The 14,343-nt window shown below is 37.4% G+C and overlaps 1 protein-coding gene across 1 annotated transcript in view; it reads left to right on the top strand.

Moving 5' to 3' along the window:
* The window catches only part of LOC111506365 (uncharacterized), a 440,916-nt gene extending 431,000 nt beyond the window's left edge, over positions 1-9,916 (top strand). Inside the window, 9 exon segments of the mRNA XM_074182237.1 lie at positions 39-353; positions 1,891-2,859; positions 3,514-4,574; positions 4,633-4,948; positions 6,083-6,391; positions 6,484-6,567; positions 6,738-7,037; positions 7,208-7,513; positions 9,222-9,916. Of these exon segments, the coding sequence (XP_074038338.1) occupies positions 39-353; positions 1,891-2,859; positions 3,514-4,574; positions 4,633-4,948; positions 6,083-6,391; positions 6,484-6,567; positions 6,738-7,037; positions 7,208-7,513; positions 9,222-9,412 (3,851 nt within the window). The 3' untranslated portion in view covers positions 9,413-9,916.
* The last annotated feature ends 4,427 nt before the right edge of the window (positions 9,917-14,343 follow it).

The following is a 14,343-nucleotide window of genomic DNA, read 5'->3' as shown; positions in this document are numbered from 1 at the left end:
AAGTCTAAATTTATCGTTACTGAAAATATCATTTTTAGAAGCCGTCACACTGAGCATCACGAAAGAAAAAGAGATTTTCGAAGAAGTCGTTCACGAGGAGGAAGTTGAGACCGGGGATCTGTTTTATTCAATCACCTTTTACGAGGCGGAAGCAGATCAAGCAATCGATATGGTTGAAGGCGAGAAGGTATATGTGATCGAAACGCCAGACGCAGACTGGTGGCTAGTGAAGAAGCATCTAACCGAAGAAACTGGCTGGGTGCCTGCCAAAATTCTCATGAGTGAACCAGCATATGCCAAATACGTTCAAAGAAAACTCAACGAGAAAATTGATAAGCTACCAGTTTTTGAAAGTGAGTTGAATTCATATAAACGAAAAACAGGTTGTGTTAAGTCGCAAAAATTGAGTTTTCAATTAGGGAAATTTAATACAGCATGGTCGCATGTGCCGACGTAGTAAAGGACGTCTCTCTAGTCATTGTTTGCTACGATACAATTCAGCAAACAGGCATTCAAAGAACTTCAATTGATTAGGAGTGTTATAATTGTCTATCAACATTTTGAATGTGATTGGCAAATGATCAGTAGACTGAAAGAAGAGTGTTTGGTAATGTTTAGAATTATATTTCATCCATTTTTAGGGCTTGATAAGAACATATTTTAAAATGATTGTCGAAAGTTTATCACTTTTTCGGGATTCCAATATTTTCAATAATTGAACATGAATTCCAACCTATTATTATTGTTATAGTTATCTTTGTGATTATTATGATCATTATTATTTCTACTGCAGATTCAATGCCTCATTATCAGAAAGTGAAAATATATTGTGACAATCATGTAATTTAATAACAGAGATTAAAAAGGATATTTTCTTACAAAGGCCTGAATGAATCAAGTGATGCTCGTAGTCGACACTACACGAAATAATAGTGTTTCTTCGAGCCTAACAATAGGATTCGTCACTTAAAATATACACCTGAAAATATATTTTGATGAAACCAAATTCAATCTATAACCTGATCCCGTCTAAACAGGGTGCAATGAATGCAACTGAAAGTAAAATGGTGGATATTTTGAACCGGCCTATATCCACTATTGTAATGTGCCTACATAAGCACCTGTAGCATTCTCACTAAACGAACGAAAATTCGGGTGAATAAGTCAATAGTTCTGATCATCAAAGTGAGACAAAATCATCCAAGTAAGATGAAGAGTTTTCGGTGGTAGTTGATTTTCTCTGCGCTACCACACGGGGTACCTTAGAACATACATCTTACCCATACAAACGCCAAAGGTTGTCATTCTTGGTTCGCTACTCTACTTGTGCTACTCTGCTTATGACACATAATTTTCGGACCCAATGATCATTATCCCCTCGGTGTGAGGCGAGTTTATCGGTTAAAATTCTTTGCATTCCCACCGAATAAGTTCGGAGATTCGATTACAGGACCTTACCGGCAATTTCTCTTTTCATTTTTCTTTATGAGAATATACTGTTTTGGCTGAAAACGGCAAAACTATTGGTCAGTAAATGCAGAAGCCACTGTGGAACGCAATGACTATTTACTCCAAGTTTGTGGAGAATAATCTTCGAGATGGTATTAGCATGATCTCCGTGATAATCTAAGCGATTGGAAGAAAATGACCTGAATAAAAAATGTTATTACAATAACTGTTCGTGAATAGCTGTTGGTTCATGCCATTCAACCTCTTCATCTCAGCTAGAGCAATATATCATACTAATCGATTTCATAGGTTCATATGAGAAACGAAAGACTGCCCAAAATTCAGAAACAATTAAAATGTAACCTGAAGCCTAACTCAATTTACCAGTGTTATATTCTACTGCTTGTGGTTCTTTTTTTAATCAAATCTTTTTTTTTTCAGAATCAAAGTCGCCTGAGAAAGCCGCAGCTCCCAAATTCGTCAAGAAGCTACAACCCGTAATCACACCCGATGGATACACCGTTCACTTTGAGTGCAAAGTCGAAGGTTTCCCTAGACCTCAAATCACTTGGTTCAGGCAAACCCATATCATCAAAACATCCACGGACTTCCAAATGTACTACGACGAAGACAACGTAGCTACACTCATAATAAAGGAAGTTTTTCCGGAAGACGCTGGTACCTTCACTTGCGTCGCCAAAAATTCAGCTGGGTTCGCTTCTAGCACTACAGAGCTCATAGTAGAGTATCCCTTGTCGTCGCACGGTTCTGATTTGACGACAATTTCAAGGAAAAGTTTATCCCGAACCTCATCCCTCGCGGACATACTCGAAGGCATTCCACCTACCTTCGCTACCAAGCCAGAACCCCAATGTGTTCCAGAAGGAACAGACGTCGTGGTTAACAGCACTCTAGTCGGGGTACCTGAACCAGAAATCAAATGGTACAGAAACGGTAAACGAGTCAGCGCAAAGGGTAACGTCACGATAGTGTCCACTTCAGAAACGCACACTTATAAGACAATACTGAAAATTAAGAAGGTCCTCAAGAAACAAGAAGGTCACTATAAGATCGTTGCTAAGAACAGGGAAGGAGAAGCTTCTGTTGAGTTCACTCTGAAGGTATTCACAGACGAGAAAGAAGGGCCGGAAGTCATAGAACCACTCACATCTCTCACAGTGAGGAAGAGTGAGACAATAACTCTCAAAACTGTCATTGTGGGTAACCCGGAACCAAACGTGGAATGGTTTAAAAACGATCAACCTATAACAAGGCCAAAACCAAAGAAGGAGGGACACACCTACAAGTTAACCATTATAAAAACTTCCGAAAACGATACGGCTAAGTACACTGTCAAAGCCAAGAATCCAGTAGGTATTGCTGAAACATCCGCACACTTGACAGTTGAAGGTAAGTTGGGTTTTTTCTGTTGTATTCGGCAGTACCGAAACCATTCGGTAGCTCTCGGATCCAGCTTGCTGTCGCATTTTGTTCTGGCGCTTATTTTTTAATTTTTTTCAGTTCTACTATGTTATAATGCTTCGATTAATTACGGCTCAGCTCCTAAATAGTAAATGATTCTAGTACATCACGACTGAATCGGGGCCAATTGATGTTCGGTGCACTCACCAGCTTTGCTCTCGTTATTCGCAAATGTGTATCCTGCCTAGTTCGTTATTAACAGTCACTCATTTCATCTTTGGCCACCAGGCATACATTTTGCCCGATTATTGCATCGTTTGAATTGGTTGAAGTTGCGAGATATATATAATATATCATTTGTACACTGAAGCATGTCAAATCTATTTCAACTTCTCCATGTGTTCAGCAAAATATTTTCGAAATGCTATTCATTCATACAAATTCAATGACTATGTTCGATAATCTCATTCACCTAAAGAGACTGGAAGAGTTTATAATTGTAAATAATAAAGTATATTATCAATAAACCAATTTGATTTAACCTTCTTTCATTTCTCCCCGCTGTCGCTTGTCGCTCCACTTCTGTGTTTTCGCAAATTCCACCCCAAAACAGAGATACTCATAATTCAATCATCCTTTCAGAATTCCCAGAAAACGAAGAACCTCCACTCTTTATTAAACGATTCGAGGAGCAAAACGTACCGGAGAAGAGCCCCTTGGTCCTGAGAGCGAAGGTTACAGGCAACCCCACCCCAGAAGTCTATTGGTTACGTAACAACGAGCCTCTGGAATCTTCAGAAAGAATAAGAATTATTTACGATGGCGAAAACGTAGAGCTGTCGATAAAAGAAACCAACTCCGAACTAGACACCGGTGATTACAAGTGCGTTGCCATCAACCCTCTTGGTAAAGCTTCGCACGGTGCTAAAGTTTCAATCGAGGTCGACACCGTCAAGTTTACGAAAACCCTTAAGGAGGTCTACGAAACTTCAGAACGTGAAACCATCGAGCTTGAGTGCGAGACATCGCACTCTGTTAGGACAAAATGGTGGTACAACAACACCGAGATCAGCGGAATGGATCACAGAGTTGTGGTTCAAGATGGTCGCACTCACAAACTGCTCATTAAAAATATCAGCCAGAACGACGAAGGTCGGTACAAATGTACTGTGAAAAACCAGAAGACCGAAACTACCGTCAACGTCAAGCAGAGAAAGCTGGAATTCGTCAGGAGGTTGCAGGACCTAGAGATAACAGAGAAAGACACCGCCATTTTAGAGGTTGAGATCACATCAGATACGGCTGAAGTCAAATGGTGCAAAGACGGAGCAGTTCTGGAAGATACTGATAAGTTTGAAGTGGAGAGCAGAGGAGGTGTGAGAAAACTTCTTATACGCAGTACCTCTATCCACGATGAGGGTGAATATACTTGCATACTAGCTGACGATGAGTGTAAAGCAGAGGTTGTGGTCATTGAACTTCCACCTGAGATCATCACACCACTCCAGGATAAGACTGTCAATAAAGGTGATAAGACTGTTTTCGAAATCGAGCTATCCAAGGGTGATGCTCTTGCAAGGTGGTACAAGGATGGCAAAGAAATACAGTTCTCTGAGCACATGCAACTGTCCATCGATGGTAAGAGGCAGAAATTGAAAATCTACAACACCGAACCGGAAGATGAAGGCGTATACTCTTGCGAGGTGAGTTCGATTGAAACTTTAACCTAATTCATATTTTTAACTTTGTTTCAACTTCTAGGTCGGTACCCAATCGTCAAAAGCAAAACTCACGGTACAAGTTCCATCGTGTACTTTCATCAGACCTCTACCAGAATTTATCATCGTTCCAATTAACACGGACGCCGTATTCGAAGTAGAACTGTCGAAAGATGATGTAGAGGTGACCTGGTTCAAAAACAACAAACGTATCGTGAAATCGTCAAGATACTCCATACACGAAGAACAAAGAGTGAGGAAATTGATAGTTCACAACACCACCTTTGAGGATGAGTTAGAGTACAGCTGTACAGTTGAGAAGTATCAACTCAAGACTTCATCTAAGTTGAAGATTGGCGGTGAGTACAGTAAAAAGTATCTAATTGTACAATTATAATCATCGGATAGTATTTTTTTATTGAATGGGGGATTTAAAAACAACTACCAAATAACTTATTGAGACAACACTGTAAATGAAGTTGTACTGCATTCAGCTACAACAAACTGATGAGGCAAATGAGCCAGAATACATAAAATGACTAATATTGCGGAGAGGTGCATTATGACATGCTCAAGGTTGCCCCTTTGCATCATGCAGACCTACGACTTTGTAGGTACGTGTGGCAGATACCCAACGGAAAAACAACAACTAACCCAGCTAATGCTGCACAGACAGTTGAAGTAATACCATCAGGCACATGTGCAACGTCTACGATTTGGAAAATTCGTCGCAAGTTATTTCTCCCTATGAAAAGCAGAAATCAATTTCGTTTGGTCGATACGACCAACCGATAGACCGGTTTCGGGGTGCTTACCCCATCATCAGTACCGGGCACGGTCTCTTCAGAACGTTGTAATACGTCTGAGTATCACGACCAAACGCAGGATGTCATCTTCATTTCTTTCAGGTTTGGAGTCCAGCTCCCCTGGAGTGTCGGGGCCTTCTATATCGGGAGGGGTTGTCTACAGCATAATCTGTGGCTTCCCTAACTAACGGGTTTTCATGAGTTTCCGTTCTTTCAAAAACTCTCTCATTCCTCGACTGGATAGACTGCCGAATGGAAAGCAGCTGCAAATCTCTGCGGATCACGACTAAACAAATACAATTCCAGCTAGTCATGAAATCTTTCTGCAGTTGATTCAGTGGGATGTCCGCTGCGCCACCTGCAGACAGAGCCAGGAAACAATTCCCCAAACATACTCCGGAGTGGGAGTCGGAATAATGACTAATATTCCGGAGAGGTGCATTATGACATGCACTTCTCCGAAATATTAGTCATTATTACGACTCCCACCCCAGAGTATGTTTGTGGAGTTGTTTCTTGGCTCTGTCTGCAGATATATATACAATGTGACCCACTTGAAAGCGGGACACATCCCTAAAATTTCCATCTGTTTTTAACGAAACAGGTTGTGTATCGAGTTCTTCATATGTATATGTATAGCCTACCTTGGCATATGTATCGTATAAAACGAGTATTATATAATTGCAGACAAACCATCTCCTCCACGAGGTCCACTGGAGGTATCCGGAATGTCAGACACTTCATTCACCATTGAATGGCAACCTTCAGAAAGCGACGGTGGTTCTCCCATCATTGAGTACATTGTCGAAATGAAAGAAACAAAATCCAAGAAATCGTTCAAGAAACTCGGATCTACAAAGGCAGACGACACGAATATTCCTGTCAACTATTTGGAAAAGGGACACGAATACAGTTTCAGAATCACTTCTAGGAATGCCATAGGCATTAGCGAGCCATTCTTACCAGAGGAAAGCATCATAGCAGGCTCAAGGCTAAGTAAGACTCCACTTGAATTTTTGTGTGTATTAATGCTAACAATAACACCAAAAATGCTAATTACACATATATTGCTTCTGCTTTTGCTTTAGGAATTCATTATCAGTTTGAAAAGACCGATGAAACGCTGTACTGTCTATTAGGAATATTCCCCCCAGCAAGATTGGGAATCAATAGTGAGTAACACAGTAGCTATTCAGCTCCGCTAGCATATTTCCTGTAGTGTATCTGAAATATCAAATTTTCATCTGATGAACGTTATATCCGGACCAAAAATACGGATAGCACTGTTTTATAACTGATAAGTATTTCACGTAAGTCTAACATACTTCATATTTTCAAACAGCTCCACCTTCACCACCAATCAATTTGAAAATAAAGGACCTAACCAGTCGAAGTGCCACCCTTACATGGGAACCACCGCTAAACAATGGCGGTACAGAAATAACAGGATACATAATTGAAAAGAAATTGGAATACATGCCGAAATGGGAGAAAGTGTACACACTGGAGGCTTTCTCTTTAGAATATACATTCGAAAACCTCAAAGAAAAAAGTGACTACATCTTCAGGGTCTACGCTGAAAATTCGGTAGGATTAAGTCCGCCCGCTACTTCTGAAGTCGTGCACATGAGAACCCTAGCAAGTAAGTTTGAAACATCCATTGAAAGTTAAATTAGTGTCAGAGAAAAACTTGTTATGATTCAATGATCCGTTTTAGGCCCATATTACTCTCTTTCTACACAACAAGCGACAAAGACGATAAATAATTAATATAAGAATAATAAGGGTTCACTAACAGTAAATTTATTTCAGCTGTCCCGTCCCCTCCAACTCCTCCCCTAGAGATAAGGACAATAGGGCCGAACGCCATTGTCATCGAATGGGGAATCCCAGAATCAGATGGAGGTGCTCCGCTTCTTGGCTATAACATAGCCATCAGAGATACCAAGAAAACCATGTGGATGGAGATCGGCAGAGTACAAAAAGGGGTTCAGAAATTCACCATCAGAGATCTTCAAGAAGACCACGAATACATGATTAGGATATTCGCAAAGAATGAAATCGGTTTGAGCGAACCATTAGAGTCGGATGAACCATTCAAAGTTCTTCCTTCAGGAGGTAAGGTCCTCATGAAATTTTTATTTACCTTAAAAGGTGCTTACAGTAACGATCCGGTTGAAGTGGTTGTTCTGGGTTTGTTTTCGTAGGTAACAGAATGTTTGGACAAATGTCCAAATGGTTTATTTTTTGCCCATGTGTTTTCAATTGTTTATAAACCTCTTAGGTTTTCCCTTTATCGTCATTATATCGTGTTGTCTAACTATAAAATTGGTATCATCTGCATAAGCTACTGTATGCAATGGTGGACAATTCTGCATCAGCTGCAGAGTAACTTCTCTCACAACTCATCTTCCAATTTCCATAACAGCAACTCATGATTTTTACAATCGAAGGCTCTGGAGAAGTCTATGAACAATTCGCAAATATGGAATTCACCGTCGAGTGCATTGAACACATACTCATTAAATTCATAAAGTGCTATTTCTTTCATTTCTAATGAAACCGTCATGGTTTTCTGTGAAAAGTTCTCGTTAGTTGCGAAAAAAAGATATTTGATTATCACAAAAGGCTTGGAAATACTTGAAAGCATGCTGATTCCTCTGTAGTTTTCATAGAGGTTACTGTCCGTTTTTTCATAAATTGGTGTTACCTTTGCTAGTTTTAGGATATCTGGAAAAATTCCTTATTCAAAAACGAATTTTATAATGTACGTTGTAAGACTGTCTGCTGCATTCATTCATTTTCTCCATGAATTGTTTGATATAGCATAATGGTCTCATGCATTTGGGTATTGTAAGCTCAATATGATTTTCTTATAGTTATTGTTACGGTTTTCCCCGTAGGTTGACCAATAATTGACTACACTGAACAATCAAACTTAACTTTGTTTCACTTTAAATACAATAAACACTTCAGCTTCACTTCAACTATTATTCGAATGTCTATCGCCTTACTAGATCACTTCGCGTATCGCACTGTAACTTCCACTTGACTGTGTCGATATGCTCGTGGTTAGCGTTTATAAATCGTAATCGAATGCGCCAGAAAATTTCGCCGAAATTCCTTCGAAGTCGGTAGCATTATTCTCGCCGCATGTAGAGCGGCAGCGAACATCGTACATTTACGCGCTTTTAGCTACGTCACAATTGGTTTATGGCTACCAGTCGCCGCCGGCGTTAATTTCTTTGGGGCATGATTTACAACAATATCAGCATTTTCGGTATGTATGAATTTGAAAACTCAAAATTGAAATTAATAATCATGTCTTTATCTGATACTTCGGTAACATATTGCAGAATGTTTCTTTATTTAACACACATTCTTGTGTGATAGTATTTATCATATGCTATATAGACACCCAAATATTTTATATTTGGGTGTTTCGTGAAATAATTATGTTCACTTCACACTATCAAATCTGAGAATAATCTTCAAAAATTGATCTGATAAAATGTCAAAGGCAGTTTTCGACTCGGGAATAAAATTGTCTTTCTTCCAAACTATGTATTGTACAATAACTGTTATACGTATGCATCCTACGAACAGACACGGTAAAATTCAATCCGTTCCGTTACAGAAAATACAACCCCTAGAATCTTCATATGTTATGAAAATAAATTTAGGTTATGTGCATACTCACACGTTTTAATTTTTGCAACCGCGTCTTGTGAGAAGGTTAGCAAAAATAGTCTGTGAATAACGTATTTTAAAATTTTTGACAACTCTGAAGCCATTGACAGTACCTTCACACGGAATTCTTTTTCAGAAACGGATCAAGATGACTTTAGAGAAGCTACCGACAGAGAACCAACTTCATACAGCACAGAAACGTCAACATCTTGGTTGAGAGATAACAGTATGGATGCGGACATCCATTCATACTCTAAGGGAACTCTCCTGAAGAAAGACGAGTACTTCTTCCGAATATGGTGCTACGCTACTAAGCTGTTCAAGTAAATATTTTTTCCAAAGGTGTACATATTCCCTAATTAGGACGTTTACTTTTAGAGTTTTAATACTGATTATGACTTTTTCACGTGTTTATATTTGCAAGAGGCTGAAGCTAGATTTGCGTTGGAGCAAGTTTGCGAATTGCGAGACGAGTGAAGAATTATCAAAATGAAAACGGTTGCTCTGATGCAACTCTAGTTTGAGCTGTATTTGATAAGGATACTGTGATACTGGATGATTTTAAACGAGCAGGTGTGCTCACTTACGACAATGAAATGATTTTTTTTTGTTATTAAGTTATGAATATTTTATTCTCGAGTTACACGTTTGACTGTAATCAATATTTCTATTATGATATGCTATATTTATTTTTAATTGACTCTGTTGATGCTAAATTGAATTCATTGGGGGACTTCAAGAGAGAAAATATAGGTGCATAAATACTCAATGAAAACTACCTCCAATGAATTCAATTTGGATATTGATAAAAATAAAAGTTACATATATTTACTTCATTTGTTTTACTTCATCATCAAGTACCCCAAATAAAGATCAATTTCCCATTTTTCTTTCATTTTCATTTGTTCGTACCTGCGAATTGTCCAGTCAATGATCTTTCCGTCGGTATAATTATGCCAAACACCATGGATTCCATGCCATGTAGTTGGATTTAGGTTTCAGTCACTCTCTACTTTAAAGTTGACCGTGTTTCTTTAGAAATTCAACCAGTTTAAAGTGCTCATTTTTCAAAAGAACATTTTTGTAATTTTGGGTTTAAAGGCCGTCGTGGTTTGGAACCGTATCCTAACTTTTCGCCAGCACGAGTGGCTGGCTTCGTCAGAAGTCTATTCATCCTTATGGTTCACCGATGACTCGTGATCTGTTTGTTTGTTCCTGTCTTCTTGGCTTGAACAGGTGGGAGCCTGGCTCCCTTACCCTTTTGACTGGTGTTCGTCAGAGAGACAAACGGGTCAAGACTGATTTATCGGATGGCGTCATGAACGTCCTCAGACATCAGTACCTCCCTTCACGTAGACCCCTACCTGGCTAGGGTATTTGGATGAAGTCATTGTTCATCTTTTAACGGGGGACATGAGGGCCTCACTCGACAGAGTGTCTGGGCATTCTACATCCGGAGGGGTCTTCTACAGCATAATCCATAGCTTCCTTAACTAACGGATTATCGTGGGTTTCTGCGCAATTAAGGACTTGCCGATTCCTCGACCGAATAGACTGCTTAATGGAAGACACCTGCAAATATCTGCGGATGGCTAAGTTCTGTACGAACCGCTTGTCCCCAGACTCCTGAAGCATACATGATGACAGGTTTGAACATCGTTTTATAGATCGTAATCTTGTTCTTTAAGCTTAATTTAGAACGTCTGTTGATCGGAGTGTACAGACTTTTGATCCGACCCTCAATCTTTGCCTTCACGGTTTGACGCGCTTGCCAGTCGATCTCCCTTCCAGAGATTCTCACTTTTTTGGCCGGAGATTTCAATATTCACATGGTTATCGCCTGACTCGTGATTTCATAATGTCATCTTGAATTCTTTCAGGTTTGGAGACCAGCTCCCCTACCCTTTTGGCTGATTGTTGGTCTTGAGAGGGACCAATGGGTTCATGACTGATTGATACTCGTGATTTCTAGTTCGTAAGCTGTATTTATGTTGACACTGGCAAAAAATAGGAAATTGAGTTATGTGATAACAGTCCAACAGCTCTTCTGAATATTTTTGCTAAAACGTTATTTTTTTTGCTTATTAAAAGTATGCCTCAGCATGTTTGAATCCAACTGTAAAATTCGCGCGTATTTGGCACCATCAACAACTTTGTTGTGAAGTTAAAATGTCAATTTACGTCTTCCGATTTTTGACATATCAACCGCAATTCTGTTTTACTATTCAAGTAATTAATATTAGGACTCATGTTCAAAGGAATAAATGTTTCGAAATAAAATCTCGAAATATTGCCAAGTACCTACACCGTAGGTTCTGGTAAATGCCTGCCGGTAAGCAACTAGTTCCCCAGCTAATACCACGCTGGATATTGAGTTATAACTGACAGACATTTATGCAAGATATCTCACATAGATTAGTCTCGCAGATGTTTCTTGTTTTTGTAGTAATAATAATACATGATGATTACAAAGCATACCGATAAAAAGTATTTGTGAAAAACTAGTCTTCAAAAACACATGCAAGCATGTTTTAAAAATTTATATAGTATCTACCTATTTTTTTTATTAGTATTCAAACAGACCTACTGGTTTAATTACATGGATAAATATACATATATATAATATTACAAATAATTTATATAAATTTGCAAGAGATAAACATGAAAAGTAAAAGTAAAAATAAAAGTGAAAATAAAAGTAAAAGTGAACTTTACACTAAGATTTTTACAATATTAGTTTTAACAAATAAGAAAATTTATTTTAGTAGTAATAATAATCAGTTAGCATTAAGATGATAAATTAATAATTTGTTTGATTATAATGTTTCTAAACATATTTTGAGTTATTGAACAATCCAGATCAATGAGTGTGTTATAATAGTTTGCTAGTCGACACATAGTTGTAAGAGGAGCTCTAGTAGTTCTATATAAAACAGGGATATTAAATGTAACAGAAGAGCGCCTTCTCCTTGGAGGCACATTAAATCGCAGTAAAGAAAGTAACGTTGGTGAATTAGTTTTATTAATAATAATTTTAAACAAGTACTCTTCGATCTTCCAAAGATAGAATTTTGAATTCATGTATAAGATGGGTGGTTCTAACTACATTATAATCAGGATATACATGATGCTTTTTATAATATAGGTATCTTAAAAATTTTTTTTTAATTTTTTTCAGCAAGAATAATGTAGTTCCATGCCAAATTATTGCACCAAATTCTAGTTTTGGCCTTACTAAACTATAATACAAAAGTATAAAGGGAATGTACATTGGTAAAATTAAATGATTGTCTAATCAAATAACCTAGCAATCGGTTTACACACTTAGCTATATTTTTAATATGTGTAGAAAAGGATATTGGATGGTCATAAGTAATTCCCAAATCCTTTACCTCAGAACACCGATTTAGGGCCTCTTCATTCATTCTGTATTCGAACATAACAGATTATTTTAATTGTGTAATAGACAAAATACTACATTTTTCAACATTAAAATACAGTTTATTTTTATGCTCCATTCAAAAATGCTATTTAAATCTTTCTCCAATAATACACAGTCTCTAACAGTTTGTATACTCTTATAAAATTTAAAATCATCAGTGAACAAAGCACCTTCAGTATAATTTAATACTGATGGTAGGTAATTAATGAAGAGAACGAACAGAAGGGACCCCAAATTAGGGCCCTGGGGAACTCCGGAGTTGGCCTCAAATTTACCCGATGTATTGCCATTATATTTATACTTAAATCTATGAAGATGCATCTGAAGGTTATGTGAAAGATATGTCATTATGTTGAAACATTTCCGGTGTTTAGTCTAATTATTTTTTTGAGATCCTTTTGATGAAAACTTTAAAACGAAAGCTTCAATGACGTATTGATCTGCCTTATGCGATTGAAAAAATAATATCTGTTAGACGAATTCCTGAAATTTTTGTAAAACTTGGTTGAATATAAGCTATGACTAGCTAAAATTGGAACTACTGACGTAAAATGAACTTATCGAAAACACCTTTCCCACACCAAAACAAAAATACCGTCTCTGAACACTAAGATATCTTAACTAAGTTATCATCATCAAGGAGTGATTGAAACTGAATTTCAAAACTAACTTGCGAATTTTTATATACATCTACGCGAACTATTACCTACGATGATTGTTGTCATCATATAAAGGTAATCAGATAAGGGGTTATTAGTAAATTCTCAGTATTGTTTAGTGATTTTGCTATATTGTTATTATATTATGAACTCTCAAAGGATGGTTTCGTGGAGTAAGGAGCATGAAGGTCCAGCATTGTCTAATATGATATAAATTGATTTGAAATCCCTGAAAAAAACTGTATAATATTAAAAATAAAGAGATTAGCTGAAATATAACAATTATATTAACCAAAAAAAACTGAAAATTACAATAAAATGAAATACAAGCAACAAAAAAATGAAATAAAATACAAGTTCAATTTTTTTTTGTTGTTGCTTGTATTTCATTGCAATTCTCAGTTTTTTTGCTTAATATAATTGTTATATTTCAGCTAATTTCATTCTTTTTTCAATTTTTTACAGTTTTTTCAGGGATTTCAAATCAATTTATATTGTAACGAATTAAAGAATTAACTGGCTTAAACAAATTTATTTTTAACAATATTTCACTATCACAACTAATTTATATTGAACACTTAGCAACTAACGCTTAATTTATCTTCACTGTTCGAATTCTTTATTTAAACGCACGATTCGCTTCCTGAAAACAGACTGCCATCTCGGGACGGGAAGCCGGCTTTTATATCGGCAACGATCACTCCAGATCTCTCTAGTCGTTTTGGCACTCATCTATACTTTTCGCGGTGGTTCGCAGTGAGTCATGTGTTTGCTGGTTGAGATATCGGTCAAGGCCGGCTTCATATTTGTTACAATATTATATCAGACAATGGAAGTCAGAACTAATGAAATGCACCAAGAAACATTGTCAATCACCTTCAAACAAACATGAAGGGCCAGCGTTTGTACTTGCTGTATTTTGATGGCTTGGAAAATGTTGCAAACGATGGTTCGTTTGCAATCTTTGCATATGACACTAAAACTTTGTGACATGATGTTTACATTGAGAGTTTACACCCAAAAATAATCAGAAGTTTAGTCAAAATCAAAGAGTGATGTCATGCTAATTTACTGTCTTTTAATACTGTCATTTCAGGACTATAACAAAGTTTTTGGGCCCCTATGATGAATGGGCCTCTGATTCAATGAATTTAAGC

The sequence above is a fragment of the Leptinotarsa decemlineata genome, unplaced genomic scaffold, assembly GCF_025532065.1.
Source record: "Leptinotarsa decemlineata unplaced genomic scaffold, Ldec_3_MD MMD2_tig00026328_RagTag_RagTag, whole genome shotgun sequence".
Lineage (NCBI taxonomy): Eukaryota > Metazoa > Arthropoda > Insecta > Coleoptera > Chrysomelidae > Leptinotarsa > Leptinotarsa decemlineata.
The sequence above is the reverse complement of the archived record's forward strand: the minus strand, read 5'-3'. Positions and strand labels throughout refer to the sequence as shown.